The sequence below is a fragment of the Aythya marila genome (genome assembly GCF_965140915.1).
Source record: "Aythya marila genome assembly, chromosome: 1".
Classification (NCBI taxonomy): Eukaryota; Metazoa; Chordata; class Aves; order Anseriformes; family Anatidae; genus Aythya; species Aythya marila.
This window is the reverse complement of record NC_139042.1, coordinates 92,860,569-92,880,309: the sequence shown is the minus strand read 5'-3', so window position 1 is coordinate 92,880,309 and position 19,741 is coordinate 92,860,569. Positions and strand designations below refer to the sequence as shown.

The following is a 19,741-nucleotide window of genomic DNA, read 5'->3' as shown; positions in this document are numbered from 1 at the left end:
AGAGCCTTGTCCAGACGCTTCTTGAACTCTGGCTGGCTCGGTGCTGTGACCACTGCCCTGGGCAGCCTGTCCCAGTGCCCGACCACCCTCTGGGTTCAGACCCTTTCCCTAACCCCCAGCCTGACCCTCCCCTGTCCCAGCTCAATGCCGTCCCCTCGGGTCCTGTCGCTGTCCCCAGAGAGCAGAGCTCAGTGCCTGCCCCTGCACTCCCCTCATGAGGGAGCTGCAGGCCGCCATGAGGCCTCCCCTCAGCCTGCTCTGCTCGGGGCTGAGCAAACCAAGGGACCTCAGCCGATCTTCATACATCTTGCCTTCCAGACTTTTCACCATCCTTGTAGCCCTCCTTTGACATTTTTATGTCTTCAAGTTAAGTTGACTACAAAACAATGTGTGGGAGGAATGGAAGCAGCTCATTAAACATTCATGTAGTTTGTATTTTGCTTTGTGTTTTTAAAAAACTATCTTCTTCTTTAAATTGTTTGTGTTGGGGCAGAGCTATCAAAATCTATCAAAATGTATGTAATCTGTATGCATCATTTTTTCATAGGTACAAGAATTCTCTTCTGGTTTCTGGACTGGTACACAGCTTGCATGCTGGGATAAAACTGAAAGACCCTGGTCCTTATTTCCCAAACTCTCCATTTACATGAGGGATGAGAACTCCAGCAGGTCATTTCGCATCTCTATCCTGCCACAGGTCTCATCTTTCTTTGTTTATTCAGTTACACATTTATTCTTACTATTGTAACGCATATACTCTTAAAAAGTAGGAACTATTTGTAGCAGTAACAGAAAAATAATTTATTGCATGTGAGGGAATTTAATGATTTTTTTAGATCAATATTTAAAAAGGAAAAATGACAAAGAAACTTGTGTATTAGAAAAGACTCAACACCTAACGCCAAAAAAAGAAAAAAAAAAAAAGTTTCCTTGAGTTGAGTCCATGCAGCTGGAAATGAATTTTTCAAATTGTCAGGAAAAATATGCAAGTTTTGTTTTGTTTTCTTGAGCATTAGCTGTATTAGATATTGATACAGAATGTTGCTACTCATTTTGATCTTCTCATTTTGGGGGAAGCAAATTGATTTGTTTTTCATGGCATTCTGAGTTGGAGCACTTCTCCTGAAAATGACACTCTTGGCAAGGAGCCTGTATGATCTCTTTGCCAGTTCATATTACTTGGTTGGTTTATCTTTTATTAATATTCCATGCCAGCTTTTGGAATGTAATGTTGTGCCACTTTCATTTTGCTCTCTGGCTTTTTTTTCCCCTATATAGGTTGCAATACAGCCTCGTATCCTCTAAGATTATTAATACAACCTAATACCTCTGGGGATGGTCAGGAGCAAAGGGGAGAATGAACCTTTTAAGTACATTTTAACTTGAAATATAGTAAAGCCTCACGATAAGCTTTTTCTGTATTGATCATGTAGCATGTCAATCTTTCATCTTCCCTGAGGATACAAGGGGTAAAATGTGACTTGAATTTTTGAATCTGGAAACATCAAGATGACACTGAAGAGAATGCTCTGAGTCAATTGTATCCTGATAATGTTTTTTAAATAATAGTTTTTTTCTCTAATTCAAGTTAACATTCCAAGTTCTTTCTTACCTATCCCCCCCTTATGGAACATACAATAAAAAATGGTTTCTGTGAATTTGCTGGTGCTCTTCATGTATTGAATGATTATGTTCAAATTGAATCATAGACTTCCAAGAGCTTTACCTCTTACCTGCACGTAAGCACTTTGACTAAATTTAAATTATATACAGAAGTCTGTTTGATCCTATTAATTCTTGATTACCAGTGGAGTTTGTGTGCTTGATTGTAAAAATCAAAAGGTCTGGACTGTCATCTTGTAAATACTGTGTGTGGTGTTGCTTCTTACACTTTTTTTTTTTTTTTTTTTAATAGCTTTATATTCAACCCATCCTTGGAATAGGAGAGAACTTGCAGTGCTACCGATTTGGGATCTCTTCATCTGCAAATGCCCTGGTTATTGGTGCTACAGTAATGGAAGGCTTCTACGTAATATTTGACAGAGCTCAGAGGAGAGTGGGCTTTGCAGTGAGTCCATGTGCAGGTAAGAGAAATACTGTTCAGGACTGCTAAGTTAGGAAACACCTGCTACTCTCAAAAAAACATCCTTGTCCCTTACATGATGCGAGACAGTGTGGTTACCAATGAAGTGTGAGGGCAATATTTTTGAGCAATCCTATGGCATTCAGATTTTAAGGGGAGAAAAAAAAAAAACACACAAAGACTGTATTGCACACAACAGTCTTTTGGTATGAAGTAAATCATTAGCTTTGGATATCTTAGCTGCATTCTTCCCACTGAGAGGATATTCTTTCTAAGATGTCTGTGTGTACAGTTTCCCCAATACAGTTGGGGAAAGAGAATCCTTATTTTTAATGCGGCTTTATTTATGTAGTCTTGTTCTAATTTTCATGTAAATGGATTCTTAACTAATTTTTGCATTGTGAAGTGAAGTACTTTACTCATGTTTTTCTCTAAATTGTGCCTTTTCAGCCCTTCAGAAATGCTCAAGGCAAAGATGAAAATGGGACTCAAATTAAGACTCGTGATGTTTGTGTTAGTTCTAAACAAATAGTTTTCTTGGTGTAAATAGAAAACCATTAACATTTTCATTAGCTGCTGAATAAATTTGAAGAGAAGCACTGATAATTTTAAGATGATTTCACAGTGCTGGTTAACTTTCTTGCTTTTTCATGATTCATCTTATCTCACTAAGGGTAGCTAAAGACAAATACAAATTTTGGTGTATCCTCTCCTTTCTGATGAGACATTGCCTTGGTACTGCAAGAACATACAAACTGCAGAGTAGGGAAAGGCTGGGTACCCATATGGAAGTTACTATCCCAAACAGAGGTGGTCTATGCCCAGAAAAAACATTGTAGCATCTATTATCTGCTTGAGAAATGGAGTGTGACTGATTGTGCTACTTTACTCCCCAGTATTTATGATAGGGAAGGTAAGGGCAGTAAGTACCTGAGTGCTTAATGCAACTAGGTAATCGAGGGGTAAAAAAGACAGACACTAGGTAGTTTGAGTTGTAGTTCTAGGGCATTCTAAAAGCCTTTTTTTTTTTCCCTTTTAATCTCTCCATTGTTAATGGGTTCAAATTGTTGTCTTTGAGCTTGCTGAGCAAAAAATAAAATAAAAAAAATCCAGACATAGATGCAGGTTGCTTAATGAAGACCTCTGTGAGAGATCCTGCAGTGACGAAAGACATTTTGAATGCATCTGGAAGGAGGGTGTAACTAGACAAATACTACAGGCCAGGTTTTCCTGCCTGTCACATTTCTGTTTGCTTTCTGACTGCAATTTTAGCAAGCCTAGAGCTGCCTCCTGTTCCTGTCATGCTGCAGCCATTAATGGAGAGGAGAAGGGGCATTTTGACACAACATACTGACTGACATCAGGTTGGCAGGGCACTTTAGCCTGCTGGTGCTCATAAGAAATGCTTTGAGAGCACGTCTACGTTGAGAAAAATGGTCAGGGAACCATAATAGTACCTTAATGCTAATATTGCTAAACAGAAACACGGAGTTTGGCCACTGCATGTAGATTTGCCAACCTCCTCTAGAGCAGAAGAACTGAGCTTGCTGAATAGAAATATGAATCCACATGAGCTTGGACACATCATGACCCCTGGCTGGTGTTAGATTGCATTTAATTATTGTTTCTTTGTCCATGTTTCGTGCACATGTCTAACCTAACATCATGGGAACTTAGCTTCTTGAGTAATCAGGTGATACAAACCACTGACTGAGACAAGATAAACCGATATGTCAGACTTCATTCACATGGGGCAGATGACTTTCTGGATGTGCCAGTTATTTCTGAATTCACTTCTTCACAGCTTGTGGTTTCCATATTTAACACTGCTTTCATCAGAAAACCACAACTGTGAGTGGTTGTGCACTGAGTGGTGAGCAGTCAGTGCAGGGTGAGGGATTAAGCTGCCTAACTGGCTTCTTGCGGAGGCCAGCCATGTCCTTCATAGCAACTATATTAATGTAATTTATTTGGATCTTTTTAGTCTGTTAGCAGGCATAAATTAAATTGAATTACTGGCAGCATAAATCATCAAAAGTAGAGAAATATAAAGGACTTTTTGGTGGGGTTGTGCTTCTTTGTATTCACTTGTACTTTCTTGTTTACAGTCGGATGTTACCAATAAAGTTAAGCCTATCTTTTTGTAAGGTACTAAACAGGTATGTGCTGAATTTAAAAATGGCAGAAACAGAAAATAAGGCTAAAGCCCTTAACTTCATTGAACTCCAAGTTTCTGTTGAGACTTGTTTTGAGATGAGAAATTACTTACTATTCAGTTCTCCTTCCTTTGATTTCATTCTCCAGGATGTACCCCCCCCCAAAAAAAAAAAAAAAAAAAAGCGATGAAAGTTAGTTAGAAAGCAGTGGGAAGCTAATCCATTGTGGCAGGAAAATTTGCTTTTTCCTCAATTAGGTGAAGCCCTATAGGACTTACTCCACCTGTTAATTATTTCCTTTTATTTATTTATTTATTTATTTATTACCTGTTAATTATTCCGAATCGTTTCAAGTTGTCTGTTTTTAATTTCAGAGATATCCTAGTATTTAAAGGATGAGTAGGAAAAGTTTGGGGTCAGGCCCATTCCTGAGACCAGATGTTCAGATCACCATGTTAAGTGATGCAACCTAATGGTACTTCAGCATCAAGTAGGACTACACCCCTTGCTATTTTTGTAGTAAACGAGAAAATAACAGAAGCAAGGCTTGAGTGTTTGAAGAGAAGAATTGCACCAAGCACTGCAATCATAAGTGACTTCTACACTAAACTGTGATGAGGCAGAATGCACCCTCACCAATTTTTTAAGCCCTAAACTTGGAAGAACAGCTGTCATGGTGAATAACAGAGCTTCAAGCCATAAAGGTCATAGTAACATGGAGGACTGAGCAGCTGAAACCTCATGAGGTTCAATGAAAAAAAGAACTATGGAGTTCTGCGTCGTGACAAGAGAACCCTCTTGCATGAGAACCATCTGGGAAGGGGCTGGCTGAAGAGCAGCCCTGCAGAAATAGAGCTGGGAGTTATGGTGGGCGCCAAGTTGAATGCATGAAGGCTAAATGCAAGTGAAACCATGTAACAAAGGGCAACATCCACTAGTTAGATTCAGAGATTTGAGTTCAACGTTAGGAAATCCTTCTTCAGAAGGAAAGAAGTACAGCACTGAAACAGGAAACGCATTGCCCAGATTGATCATGGGTTCTCTGTCCTCGAGGTTAAACAATTGGCTGGTCATAGCTGCAGCTGATTTGATCAAGTGATAGTAACAGTCATGCTCTGTATAGGAGGCTGGACGATGTAATCTCCAAAGGTCCCTTCCAGGCAGCATTCTACTATTCTGTGCTATACTCGATCTAACTCTAGGTTTGCTTCCTTTCCAAGGTAGTAAGAAAGAGTGTTTGACCCTTTCAACTTTGAGTTATACACAGATGTTATAAAATAGATTTTTTCCAGAGGTGCCATTTTTGTCCTGTAATCATCAATAACATAGAAAATCCCATTTGTTTTCAAGGTCAAGAAATTACTGTAAGTAGCTAGAACCAAGTATTCTAAAAAAGAAAATGCCAAAATATCCTATTATCTAATGTATGATAGGTTAAGTATGGGACTTGATTTATATTAAGGGTTTGTTTGAACAATTTAGACTAATTTCACCTTTTTTATTTCCTTTCAATTTCCCTGGGGGTAGAAGAGGGTGAAGGAAAAGTTTTCTTTTTGGATGGAAAAAAGTGGAGGCTATGCTGCTATCAAGCATTCTCAAAATGTAATTTACAATGTCAGCCACTATGGCAACAAGTTTGTATTGCCTTTTTTAATAACAGTAGTTATTGTACTCAAGCCAAATAATGAGTAATTAGGGACTGTTTATTTTCAAAGCTATCTACAAGATGGAAAATTGTACTGCTTTTTTTTTTCTTCTTCTTCAAAATACTGAATTCCTAAATAGTAATAATTATGCCTTGCATTTTATATCAGTATTATATGTGGCTTAGTTTGGTTTTCCTGAAGGACTTAATAGAGACAGAGTAAATGGTGGGGGACTGACAGGGAGTGAAACATCTCCACGAAATAATTGCATGGCAGAAAAAATATAATACTGGGACTACAAATGGAACAGATTTCAGTTTTGTTTCTGCCACAGACCTTCGAGGCAGTCTTTTGCAACTCTGTCCATTCCTGTGCAGTTCCCTCACCATACCTGTGCAACAGCAGTGCCTTGGCAAAGATGTGTTGATGATACAGGATACACAGTCTGATGAGTTGAGATACACATGTTTGGTACTCACCAATGTCAGGATGCTTCTGGGTACAACCTTAGGTTTCACCCAGCACACTTTAACAGCGCCATGCCACTAAAGACTTCCCACACTTGCAGCAGGAGAAAGGGTTGGTTCAGTGAATGATCCCACAGACAATTCCTGGCTTTGGCATTAGTTTGTTATGACAGGTGTGTTTTCCATCAGATCAGTGAGCTGCTCTGACTGTCCTTGCAACCTACCCATCACTAACATCAACACAAAAGAGGCAGCGAGGGCAAGCAGGACTGCCCCCTTCAGCAGCACCTTACCGTTAAGTTGAATTAATTCTAATGAGACTTAAACCTTTATATAATATGAGGTCATGGGAGGCCGGGGACTGAATACCAGATCTCTCCATTTCCTTCCAAAGCGTATTTCATGCCAATCTCTTTAACTGTGCTTCCAGGAAATTTGTTGAAATATCTCTGTAAATATGAGATACTGTTTACAGTATCTCATTTACTGGTCACTCATGATTTCGCATGAGCATGCGTGTGTGTAAAATGAACAAGAAATGAAGCAGGAAGCTTAAAACCGAGGACTTTATAAGAAATACACAAATGTGTCTTGGAGTATCTGACTAGAAAAGTGAATACAACCATTTGGAAAATTTTCTAAAATGCACAGGCTAACTGTGCTCCTGGTCCCCCTAGCAAGCTAAAAGACACATCCTTCCCCAGCCACAGACCTGCAGGTATGAAATGCTCCGAATATTTTGTTGCCCTAGGCAACTCCCTTGCTCTGCCTTTACAATACACGTAGCCCTGTCCACAACTCAGGGGAACTTTGCTGTGCTTGCCATGGTTACTGTGACAACCATGGGCAGCATAACCTTTTTCAGTAAATACTGGTTTAACAAGTACTGGCTTGTGATGGTAATGAAACAAGTCACACAGCCTGTGATGTTACCAAGATGTGTGGCTGTTCAAAAACAGCTTCCAAGGCATCCCTTCATGCTTCTTGATTTATTTTTTTCTCATCCATTTTTGAGTTGCTTGGTTAGCTTCTCCCTGCCTGTTTACAGCACTGCTCCTTCATGTCCCAGCTCATCACTACTGATATTGAGCATCCCCTCCAACATTCCCCTTTCCTCTGCGTCTGTTACTGAGCCATCCCTGCTTTACCTCCTCTTCCTTCTAAATTTTCATCTCAGCAGTACCAGTCACAAGGCTAATGTTGCTGGTTTCTGCCCAGTGCCTTGTGCTTAGGATATGGCCCTCTAAGGTACCTGTGAAGCTAAAGAACCTGCATGCTGCTCTCCCTAAGACCTTGGGAGGTAGCTAACATAGAAGATCTAAGAATCCTCTGAGGTGTTCTTGCAAACGCCAGAAACAACAAAAGCTCCCCATACCCTGAACTACTCCAGTGTATTGGTAATGTAGAATTTTTAAGCTTCATTAAGTTGATGCTTCTGAAATGTTAGTTCAGAAAGAAAAGGTGATCCAGTGACTGGGGCTTTTAAGTTGGGCTGTGGGACACATGAGTTAAATTTCCGCTCTCTCATTGACAGCCTATGTAGATGTGGAAGTGTTATGGTCTCCATATACCTCAGATTTCCGTTTCATAAACATGGAGTACTAGCATTTTTTTTCAATAAGAAACAGATTAAAAATAAGTATGCTGAGATGCATGATGATGGAGGGAGAGGGGTATATAGTTATTTAGGATAGATCTGCTGTTGTTTGCTTTTAAATGGTGTCTTACAGACTTAATGTTTCTCATTTTGTAATTTCGCAGAAGTCGATGGCTCTCCAGTATCTGAGATTGAAGGTCCCTTCACAACAGAAGATGTTGCAAGCAACTGTGTTTCTGTCATTTCTTTCCATGAACCAGTGTTGTGGATTGCCTCCTATGCTCTCATGAGCCTGTGTGGGATTATCCTCCTTGCACTGATCATCCTGCTGCTTATTCCACCACGTTGTCAGCATCGCTACACTGACAACGACGTGGTCAATGATGAGTCCTCCTTAGTGCGACACCGATGGAAATGAGAACCTCAATTGTGAAACCTGGGACTTCAACAGAATGAAGAACAAAGTACTTTGCCAACAGGAAGAAGCCAATGCCTCAGTCCTTTTTACATCCATTACAAATTGCTGTGGAAATCCCTCCCAATATCATAACTTTTTACGCTTTATTTTCTAACACTGATTCTGAACCAAAGCACTGTTAACCACCTCATAAGTGCTACGGTACTGGATTTGCTACTGCAGTACAAAGAGCCTTTATGCTCTCAGTAGTACCTTCTTTTTAAAAAAAAAAGAGAAAGAAAAAAAACAACACCATAATGTTCTTCCACTATCTGAACAAAATTGTCCATTCTTCTTTAACAAAAAAGGAGCTGTTAGTATTTTCTAACTAATCAAACCCTGACTGTAAAAAAAAAAAAAAAAAAAAAAAAAAAAGGAAAACGAGAGAAAAAAAATAATAACCTTTCTTACTAATCATACTAAATGAATACTGCTTTGTGTTTACATCATTTTGAAGCTGTGCTTACGGTGCGGGCAAAAGAGAAAGGTCAGACATATGCAGCAGTAAAGCAAATGAGGTCAAGAAGAAATGTCAGTTTGGGTTTTCATTCCTCAGAATTACTGCTGCCACTTGAGAGGGTCACCATTCCTGAGCGTCATTGCAAAATAGCTTGAGGAGGTAAAAACTGGGAAACAAACTTGTTCAGCCTTAGTGTAAAACAAGACTACCTCTCTTAATTTTACAAGGATGCTACCACTGGTAAGCATGTGACTTAGAACTGGTCTTTAAACACAGGATGTCCAAATGTAACTCCTGTGCTTCTAAGTAGTTGATTTTATAGAAATTAATACTTCATAACTTTCCACTTTGCTGCATAAAAAAGCCTTTCAGTTTTCCCCCTAATGTGGGGGTTTGTGTGGTTGTTTGTTTGTTTTGTTTTAATTTAGGATGAGTGATATTTAGTTAAGGCTGGATTGCAAACATATAGACATTATAGTCCTAAAGTCCACGTTCTGTCATCTCTTTTCCTATTTCTAGGAATGCATAACAAAAATAAAACAACAAAATGAGAAAGACAATGATTTTCTTTTCTGAGCTCAGCAACATATAAGTTCAAGTGAAAAGTATGTCTTCATGGACAGACTGTGAAGTGAAAGCCTTAATGCTGGCTTGTATTTAAACATGAGCAACGGTGGGAGGCTTTTTGTTTAGCTCCAGTGGTGTGTCAGTCAAGTGAAAAGTCTATGTACTGACTGACTGAAAACACATGCAGTGAGACTGAAAAATATGAAGGGAAAGAGAAGGAAGGAAAGTATTTGCCAGACCTCCATTGTGCAAGCATAGATTTTAATGTAGAAGTCACAACATGGCATTTTCTTTGCAGACAGAACAACTTTTTGTGTATCTAGTCAGTGAGCACTGCACCTCCATCGTTTTTCCAGAGCACTTGCATAGTGGGTTCAAAAGATAAACAATGCAAGGTTGAGGAGTCCAGTGACAAGTACTAGTTATCTCTTTGATAAATAACTGGAAAAAAAAAATCCTTTGCATTTCAATTGCACAGCAGTTTACAAATCTGTGTGGGTAACAAGAAAAAAAAAAAGAAAAGAAAAGAAAAAAAAAAAAAAAAAAAAGGAAGCTTAGCTCAGAATCTCCCAATCCTTTGCCTAGAATTTTTTTCTGCCTGTAATCCCTCCATGCAGCTTTCTGATTCACACTGCCTCTGTTTCTGACTCTCTGACTCTGCAGGGAATAAGCAAAGATTTATTTTTTTCTTTTTTTTTTTTTTTTTTCAGGAATGATGCTTTTACAGAAGTACAAGTACCATGTGTGAAAATAAAGCACTGCTGTTTTTTAAACTAATGTGTATATCAGTTCATAACTGGAAGTGCCTGTGTTTTCCTTTTCTTTTTAATTCCTGCACGTTCAGACTGTTTGGCTGCATAAAGTGTAATGATTCATGTTTTGATCTAACATATGGAAAAGTTGATTTTTTTTGGAATTAGGAGTTGCAAGTAGGAGGAAATTTTGAGTTTGCCTCCTTCCTCCTCTTCCTCTTAGTTTGTAAGGGGAGAAAAGCAATTAATTAAAAGGAATGTAAGAAACAACAGAGCTTAGGTGTTTTCTCCCTAGCATATCTTCCACTTGTCTCTTTCACAATGTCCTACAATTAGAATTTGTAGTGCATTTTATAAAAAGAAGAAGCTATGCCTTTGGGTTTTTCTTAAAGCAATAGACTTTGCTCTGAAAAGAGTGAAGTTTCCAGTTCTGATATGGTTCCACGTCATCCTCCTGCATTGGGTTCCACACACAGCAAACCATTTCAAAGTTATATTCCTTCTTCTACGGGACAGTAATACAAGTAATGCTTTTGTCACCTGTTTCAAACAGAAACACATCGTGCATGTTTGGATTGATACAGTGGTAAACAATGAGCCCTTTCAGTTCATAAAGTAGTAACAGTTGTATGTATTAGGTTCTTCCCTTTCCCTAAGCTCTCTTGCTCCATTACAACAAGGAGTTTTACAAAGGAATTTATTGGGAAAGGTTGCTGGTGTGCTTTCTGACGACAAGCTAGATATCTTCTGAGTTGTTTAACAAAGTCTTCTTAGTGCAGAGGATTTCACATAAAAGCCTTTCAGTTTTACCCTTTTGTTTCAAATGTCATTGGTCAAGACATTTTAATAGAAATACTTGAATTATATGAGCAATAATCAAGTAGCATAAATGAAACAGTAATATATTCTTGGGTTTTCATGGCATACCTCACCCCTAAAATTTGGATTATAGTAAAAATGCTGTTAGTGACATCTGCTAGCAGCACAAAATTCATCTCAGCTTGTAAATTGATACTTACACTGGCAGATATTCAGGTGAGTATTGCTTTGTTGCTCTGGCAACAAGAAGAGCAATAGAGGCCCTTGAGGGTTCATTTTAGCCTACGGCACATTAAGAAAAATAATGCTCTTGAGCATTTTTCTACGAAAGAATAAATGCAATGATAGACTACAGTGTTACCAAGTGTGTCTCACCAGTGTTCTTTTTCCCCAATACATTTTTTTAAAGTAGAGTTCCATGAGGCATTTTATACTCTTGCTAACTAACTTCAGAGATCAAATTAAACCATACCTAGAGGAAAACAAACAAAACAAAACAAAACAAACAAAACAAAACAAAAAAACAAACAAACAAACAAAAACAACAACAGCAAAAAACAACAACAAAAAAAAACACAAACAAAAAAACAAACAAACAAACAAAACAAAACAAAACAAAAAGCAACTCTATGGGTAAGGACAGTGGTGTAAAACATTCTCTATTTATTATGGAAGACAGGGTACTCCAAATCACAGCACTCCAAATAATTCCTTGTATACATATAAATATTTGTTGCAGAACCAGCATTCTCCTAATGTGAATGGAGTATCGTACCATGAAAATGTCAGAAAGCCATGTTTCGTTGAATGTAGCCTTTTAGATAATTGATACAATCAGTTCAGTCGTTACGGATTTGAAGATGCATGATTTGAGTTAAAGTAGTTAAACCTGAGTTCAGGCATGGGAACATGTTAGTTATATCCCACTGCCTTCACATGTTTTAGAAATCTTATCATAGCCTTTTTGGCTTAGTTTAAGAGCTGAAGAAAACATAGGGCTTGCACTTAGGATTTGTATGTTGGACCAACTTAAAAGCAATGTATCAATGCAGGGTGCCATTCCAGTTCTCAGCTTTGATGTTATGCATGTTAGTCAGTTGTAACCACAGAGCTATTGTTTTTTGTATCTCTTGTTAACCTATCAATTGTTTAACACTTAACTCTTCATCAGCTGAAATCAAACGATGGTTATACTAGGCCCTAACTTCTTGTTTCTATGAATTCGTTATGTTTCATGGAAGGATAACTCATTTGTATACTAACCTTTTTGATAGCCTCTTAACATGGTGCTTTTTCAAGGAGAGTTGTTCTTAAGTTGTCCAATAATCCCAAACTGTTGTGCTGTTGGAATGTTCTTTCATTTCTATAGAGGTTCTGAACAGCAAGGTTGGTTGGTTGGTTGTCATATTCTGACCTCTGACATGAGCCTCATATACACGAGTAGTAGTAGTGCCTCGTCATATAAAGTGACCTATTGACAGTACAATGACCTATTGATGTGAAAGTAAAGGAAATTAAAGAAAGAGGAATAAGTAAGCTGCTCATAGCTTCACTTCATAAAAATTAAGAGCATAACTGATTGATCCTTTTAAGAAACATCTGTACAATTTAGCAAGATATTAGTTGCTGTCAAACTTGACTCTAATTAAAAAAATTGTTCATTTCTGGCTACTGAAATCCTTTCTGCTGTTCAGAAAAGAGAAGACAGATGGTAATGGGATAAGAGCAATCTTCTGAGCCAGTCAGATCTTCTGTCTTTTGGAGCCTAATTAGACTTTAGACGAGGCTTGTGAATAATCTGGAGTCTCAGTAATGGATCCTCAGGAACATTTCCTGAAATCTATTTGTTGGCTGCAGCCAAACCACTGGATGGGGTCAATCTGTACTGCAAAAGCCACCATTAAGACTTGCACTAACTGACAGAAGGACCAGGGTGAGCTGAGGCTGGCCGATTGTGTGAAATGCCAAATTATTGAGTCTTCTCCTAGACTTCCAGATCAAGGCTGAGGATGTAGAGTTCTTTTGACTCCAACCCCTAGACCTCTTTCACTTCTCACTTGGACATATTTAGCTACTGGTCTTCCTTGCTGGTCCCGTACTTTTGGCCCCAGATTGCTATTCTTTTCTCAGTACTGGAAAGCACTTGGTGTGGCACACTCTTCCCTTCCTGGACTTATTTCCCAGCATACAGAACTAAGATCTGTAGCTGCATAACACGGGGCAGACCTCCAGGGAGTAAGCCCTGGAAACCACTGATGTGTACCTGTGCTTTTTCCTAGTTCTCCGCCCTTTTGAAACACATGGGTGGAGGGAGGGAGGACCACAAGGAACAGTGAGTCAGCGCCATTCTTTAAGCAGGTGATGGCCCCCATTGAAGGCCTGTCTGGTTTTGTCTCCCACCAACCATAATGATTTTGGTTCTTCTTTCTGAATGAGAAACTTCTGCTTTTTCAAGTTGAACAATTCAGCCTTACTGCTATTTTACAGTGATCTGTAGGTAAGCAAAATACTTGAATAAACTACATTGTTTTAATCATTATATTCTTCTTTGAAGGCTACCTTCCCTCACAGAAATACGTCAAACCTGTAAAGGGTATGTTTTTTCCTGTTTTCTTAGAGGCAAGTCATGTAACCGAATGTTTAAATGGCTGTATTTGCAATATAGCTGTCCTCTGGAAAATTCTGGGAAAAAACATAAAATAAAATACAGATTCAAGCAAGTCAAGCTGAAGTGGTACTGAAAAGACAAACAACAATTTCCTGACAGCACCAAGGCATGGATTACTGCAATATGTCCTGAAAAAAATGTGTCATTAGCCAATACTCAGTGTGTGTATAAAACTACATAAGGTGGAATGTTTAAATAAGATTTATCTGAAACAGGCAGTTTACATTTTTTATTGAAAATTTTATATGGAGATACAGAAACCTTTTAAGACCAACAACATGTCAACTGTTATTTGATGGTTCTTCAGGAAGTGTGGAAAGGTTTTCGCCTTTAAGGAATGATTCCATCTAGTACATCTAGTAGAGGCATTTCTTCTTTTTTTTTTTTTTTTTTTTTTTTTTTTTTTTTTGTAATAGGTGCCATGTAACATGGAGTGAAAGGAAAATAGGATCAGTAAAGTGGATCATAAAAAAGTGGTACTGTCTTTTTTTTTTTTTTAATTTAGTGTTCAGGTGATGTTAGGTTGTCTATCCCAATTACTGCCAAACGTCATTACTGAATTTTCCAAAAGTTGGTATTTTGTACTTTCAGGTCTTGCCATTTTCAGATAAATACTATGTAAAAATCAAATTTTCTGCTGCTTAAAATAAATGATTAATTCTTTCAAACCATTCAGCGTGTCTTTTTAAATCCTATTAAGATGAACTTCAAAGCCGATAAATCATATCCATCCAAATTCTTCCTAGTACTTTGAGACTTTCAATGCTAACTTCTGGCTTTAGCTCTGAAAAGAAAGCAGAACTGCTGAACCCTGCAGGGAGATGAGGAGGCAGGCATGTTTAGCTCCAAAGTGATTTTTCCTGCTTACACTCAGATGACTTGAGACATTCTTTCTTCAATCATTTGTCAGTGCATTTCCATATTGGACAAAAAAAAATCACGCGTAGGCAACAATTAACTCGAGAAGATAAAGCTTCTGATCATCTGGAATTGACTGAAGTATTTTGGACTATTGCCTAAGCTCCAGAACATGAAGGCACACAAACTGAATGTCCCTGTCACGGGACAGCCTCTCAGACTACGTTGGTTTCATACCTTTAGAGAGCAAGTTAAGTGCGCTGCGTTTTGTACCCCGGGAGGTGGCGCACGAGTGTTGTTTTTCAAATGCAAGTTCTGAGTCGAGCAGCAAATTCTGTTGCTTTGGTTGAATTCAATTAAGCGTCCTTTTTTTTTTCTCTCTATTTTTTTTTTTTTCCCCTAAATACCCGACCTAAGAAAGGTCCTTAACATACTGATCATTTAGAATTAACCCTCTTCCCTCCCCTTAAAACCCTTATTTTAGAAACCTATTATTTTTATGCTGAGTTTTTTTCTTTAATGGGAGTAAGTTGTAGGCATGTTGATAAACCAAGGGGACTGATCAAGCATGACAGGCAAGTACAAACTGTTTAATGTGGCGTTTTTATTTCACAGACTGGAAAGCTGTCTGGTTTTGCTTATTACTGTCCTACTGTCCTAATCTTCAGTGAAGCCCACCTACCATTGCACAGCTCTGTTCACAGGATCACTAGATGTTTTCAGTTCATTCTTATGCTTAAACTTCTCCTGTGTGTCTGAAATTACCAGCACCCTTTGTGCTTCAGGCTTTTTGAATCCAAAACTGTAAAACTGTCTACTCTGACACATATTAATACCTATCAGTCATTCACACTTCTAACTATCAGTCATTCACACTTCTCTTGTTTTTTAGGCCCATCTAGACCTTTTAAGTTTGTTTGCAGGAAGACAGTAAGAATTTAGTGCAAGAACAGGGTTTTTTGATCACCACAGTGCAATATAGACAAGTATGTGCTGAATTGTTTACAATTCAAGTACTCAATCTAATTTTTCAGGACATATAATTCTAACATGTAATACAACAATTCAGGTGTCCACAAGGAATTATTATGTGTCTCCCACCACCCCCCCTCCCCCCCCAAAAAAAAAAAAAAAAGGAAAAAACAAAACAAACAAAAAACCAGACATTGAGCATAATTTCGGTTTACACCAGAAGACATTCTTCTCACTGAAGCGCAGTTAAGCCCCACAAATTGCCAAAAAAAAAAAATATGCCAAAAAGTAATACATTTATAAGTTAGTTTTACATGTTGGCATTATTTACTTGTCTGGTCTTGCATTCAGGGCTTGATCTATATCGGAGGGGAATATGTAGAAAAAAAAAAGTTGTTAAAATAAAAAAGTAATTTATTTTTTTTTTATGACATTTCACCGAATATGTAATGTTTAGTAGTAACCAGACTAGAAAAGAAAGGAAAGATGAGTTGACTATTGAATAAAATTTGACTACTTATGGTTAAAAAGAATTTCTGGTCAATAACCCTGGCTGAAAAAAGTTCTGGATTAAGTCAGTGTGATTTAACACATAACACTAGGAATATTTTAAAGGAACTTTAAAATCAGATTGCCACAGAGTACCTAATTCCTAAGGAAGACATCTTATGTGGAGGAATTTCTCTGGTGGACAGCATATCCTAAGCCATGGTTGGGACCTCAAGCTATCATCTCAGCATGACCGGCTCATAAAGTTGGAAGTATGCAGAAAAATGTTAAACAATGCATTCCACAAATTTTTAGCACTAATGTCTAATCTGTGGTGGTTTGCAAAGGAGTTTTTGCACTGGCAAGAATACATTCAAGTAGTTTTGTGGAAATGCAAAGTATTTTTGGAAGTTGTCTTGCCCTTTTATACATCTGCAAACTCCCTTCATCCAGAAGAGACATTATGAAGTCTGAAGTAACAAATCTCCTATGCAAAATATGAGTCCCACAAAGTAAAGGTAGTTCTTCATCTTGGAGAGAGTACATTTGAATCCAAAACTTGTCTTAAGGACAGAAGCAAGATATTAAGCTCTTTAGGTTAGTAGGAACATGAGTTTTTTCCGCCTTGAACATGATTCAACAGAGCACTCAATCATTTCTTTAGCTGTGAAGATGCTGAAATGGACCCGGGGTTAAAAAGAACAGGCTCCTGGCCTGTCCCTAAAAATAGTTGCTTAGGGCTGGAATCTGAGTTTTCTTGCTGTTACATGAAGATCCAAAGAGATTCATCCTCCCTTCTCAGTTTAGTTCAGTGCTGCCCAGTCTTACGTTTTTCAGTATTCAGTAGTGGAAGCCAGACTCTCAGGTTTTGAGAGGGATTGCACTCCCCTTAAATAAGATGGGAATCCCATTTTTCTCTCCGGAAGGGGAATGGTGTAAGGCACTAGAAATCATACTGCAGATTGTGGTGCGTGTCAATTGCCAAGTAAACGTAGACATGCACGTACCTTCTTCTGTTTCATCTTGCCTTTCATTTGTAGTCTGGTTACTTCTGAATATTATTTAGTTGGTGAAATGTCCTACAGAGACATTACATTTTAATTTTAACAAATATTTATGTTTTTTTCTTAGGCTACCAGTAGCTGAGAAGATAGAAAGATAGGCTTTTCTCTTCCATTCTCATGAAGTTAGAGGCTGTGCCAATTTAAACTGTGACTGAGGCTCTGCACCAACGCAAGTCTATCTTACTACTTCAAATTCAGTGATGCTACCTGAGATTCTGTTAATTAGCTTTCAAGGATTCAACCCATTTAAAGCTGTTGGACAATGACAATTGTTTGAAGACATTCCTACAGGTTTATTTTCTTCATTTACGCTTGTTTGCTCTCTCCATCCCATCCAAAGCAGTCAGGACTGGTTTGCTCCTCTCTTCTCTGGAAATTTGCACTAGGAACCGCTGTTAGAATCAGAATGCTCATCTAAGAGCATGATGAAAAATGTTGCACTCCAAGTTGGAAACTGGAGAGGAAAATGTTCCTGTGTACATAAGAATTGTACTCAAAGAGCTGATTACATTTTTTCTTACACCTTAACGGATACTTACACCTTTTACCCTTAAACCTAAGAAGCAACGGGTAGTTTCTACATTTCCCTTGGGGATAGTGTACTCTTCTGTATTTTGCTTCTATACAAACAGCTCAAAATTTTAAAGTCGTGTTGTCAGTCGTACACCCAAACAACCTTGCACGGCATTACATGTTCCCCCCCCAGATAGATCAAGCCCTGCAGGCAAGACCAGACAAGTAAATAGCGCTAACATGTAAAACTAACTTGTAAATGCATTACTTTTTGGCAGTTTTTTTGGCACTTTGTGGGGCTTAACTGTGCTTCAGTGAGAAGAATGTCTTCTGGTGTGAACTGAAATTATACCTCTATGCCACAATGTGGTTTTTTGTGTTTTTTTTTTTTTTTTTCTTTTCTTTGGGGGAGTTTGGGTGCAGGGGAAAAATTTCTTGTGGACACCTGCAGGAGTTGCAAAATTATCATAGAATCATAGAATATCCTGAGTTGGAAGGGACCCATAAGGATCATCAAGTCCAACTCTTGACACCGCACAGGTCTACCCAAAAGTTCAGACCATGTGACTAAGTGCACAGTCCAATCTCTTCTTAAATTCAGACAGGCTCGGTGCAGTGACCACTTCCCTGGGGAGCCTGTTCCAGTGTGCAACCACCCTCTCTGTGAAGAACCCCCTCCTGATGTCAAGCCTAAATTTCCCCTGCCTCAGCTTAACCCCATTCCCGCGGGTTCTGTCACTGGTGTTAATGGAGAAAAGGTCTCCTGCCTCTCGACACCCCCTTACGAGGAAGTTGTAGACTGTGATGAGGTCTCCCCTCAGCCTCCTCTTCTCCAGGCTGAACAGGCCCAGTGACCTCAGCCGTTCTTCGTACGTCTTCCCCTCAAGGCCTTTCACCATCTTCGTAGCCCTCCTCTGGACACTCTCCAACAGTTTCATGTCCTTTTTATACTGTGGTGCCCAGAACTGCACACAGTACTCGAGGTGAGGCCGCACCAGCGCAGAGTAGAGCGGGACAATCACCTCCCTTGACCTACTAGCGATGCCGTGCTTGATGCACCCCAGGACACGGTTGGCCCTCCTGGCTGCCAGGGCACACTGCTGGCTCATATTCAACTTGCTGTCTACCACGACCCCCAGATCCCTCTCTTCTAGGCTGCTCTCCAGCGTCTCATCGCCCAGTCTGTACGTGCCGCCAGGGTTTCCCCGTCCCAGGTGCAGGACCCGGCACTTGCTCTTATTGAACTTCATGCGGTTGGTGATCGCCCAGCTCTCCAACCTGTCCAGATCCCTCTGCAAGGCCTTTCCACCCTCATTCGAGTCCACAACTCCTCCAAGTTTGGTGTCATCAGCAAACTTGCTCAAAATACCTTCTATTCCTACATCCAGATCGTTTATAAAAATATTGAAAAGTACCGGCCCTAAAATGGAGCCTTGAGGGACCCCACTGGTGACCGCCCGCCAGCCTGACGCAGCCCCATTTACCATAACCCTTTGGGCCCTGCCCGTTAGCCAATTGCTCACCCATCGTATGATGTTTTTATTTAGCTGTATGGTGGACATTTTGTCCAGTAGGATCCCACGGGAAACCATGTCAAAAGCCTTGCTGAAGTCCAAAAAAATCACATCAGCTGGTTTCCCTTGGTCCACCATACGGGTGATCTTATCATAAAAGGAAATCAGGTTAGTTAGGCAGGACCTACCCTTCACAAACCCATGCTGGCTGGGACCAATGACTGCTTTGTCCCCCAGGTGCGCCTCAATAAGTTCGAGAACCATCTTCTCCATGATTTTACCAGGCACTGATGTGAGACTGATAGACCTGTAATTGCTAGGGTCTTCTTTCTGACCCTTCTTGAAAATCGGCACAACATTTGCCAGCTTCCAGTCTACCGGGACCTCTCCAAATTCCCAGGATCGTTGAAAAATAATTGAAAGAGGTTCCGCGATGACGTCCGCCAGCTCTTTCAGCACCCGGGGATGAATCCCATCCGGACCCATGGACTTGTAGGGATCCAGGTGGAGTAGCAAATCCCGCACACGTTCAGGGTTGGTTGGGAGTTTGTCATCCCCACCGTCCCGGTCCTCCAGCTCAGGGCACCCTGGGTCCCGAAGCCCATCATCGGTATTGAAGACAGAGGCAAAGAAGGCGTTAAGCGTCTCTGCTTTGCCTA

At 39.5% G+C, this 19,741-nt stretch overlaps 1 protein-coding gene across 1 annotated transcript in view; it reads left to right on the top strand.

Moving 5' to 3' along the window:
* BACE2 (beta-secretase 2) overlaps nucleotides 1–14,389 on the top strand; it is a 52,593-nt gene extending 38,204 nt beyond the window's left edge. The window contains exons 7-9 of the mRNA XM_082782299.1: nucleotides 548–697; nucleotides 1,916–2,084; nucleotides 8,114–14,389. Coding sequence (XP_082638425.1) covers nucleotides 548–697; nucleotides 1,916–2,084; nucleotides 8,114–8,367 — 573 coding nt within the window. The 3' untranslated portion in view covers nucleotides 8,368–14,389. The remainder of the gene's footprint in view (nucleotides 1–547; nucleotides 698–1,915; nucleotides 2,085–8,113) is intronic.
* The last annotated feature ends 5,352 nt before the right edge of the window (nucleotides 14,390–19,741 follow it).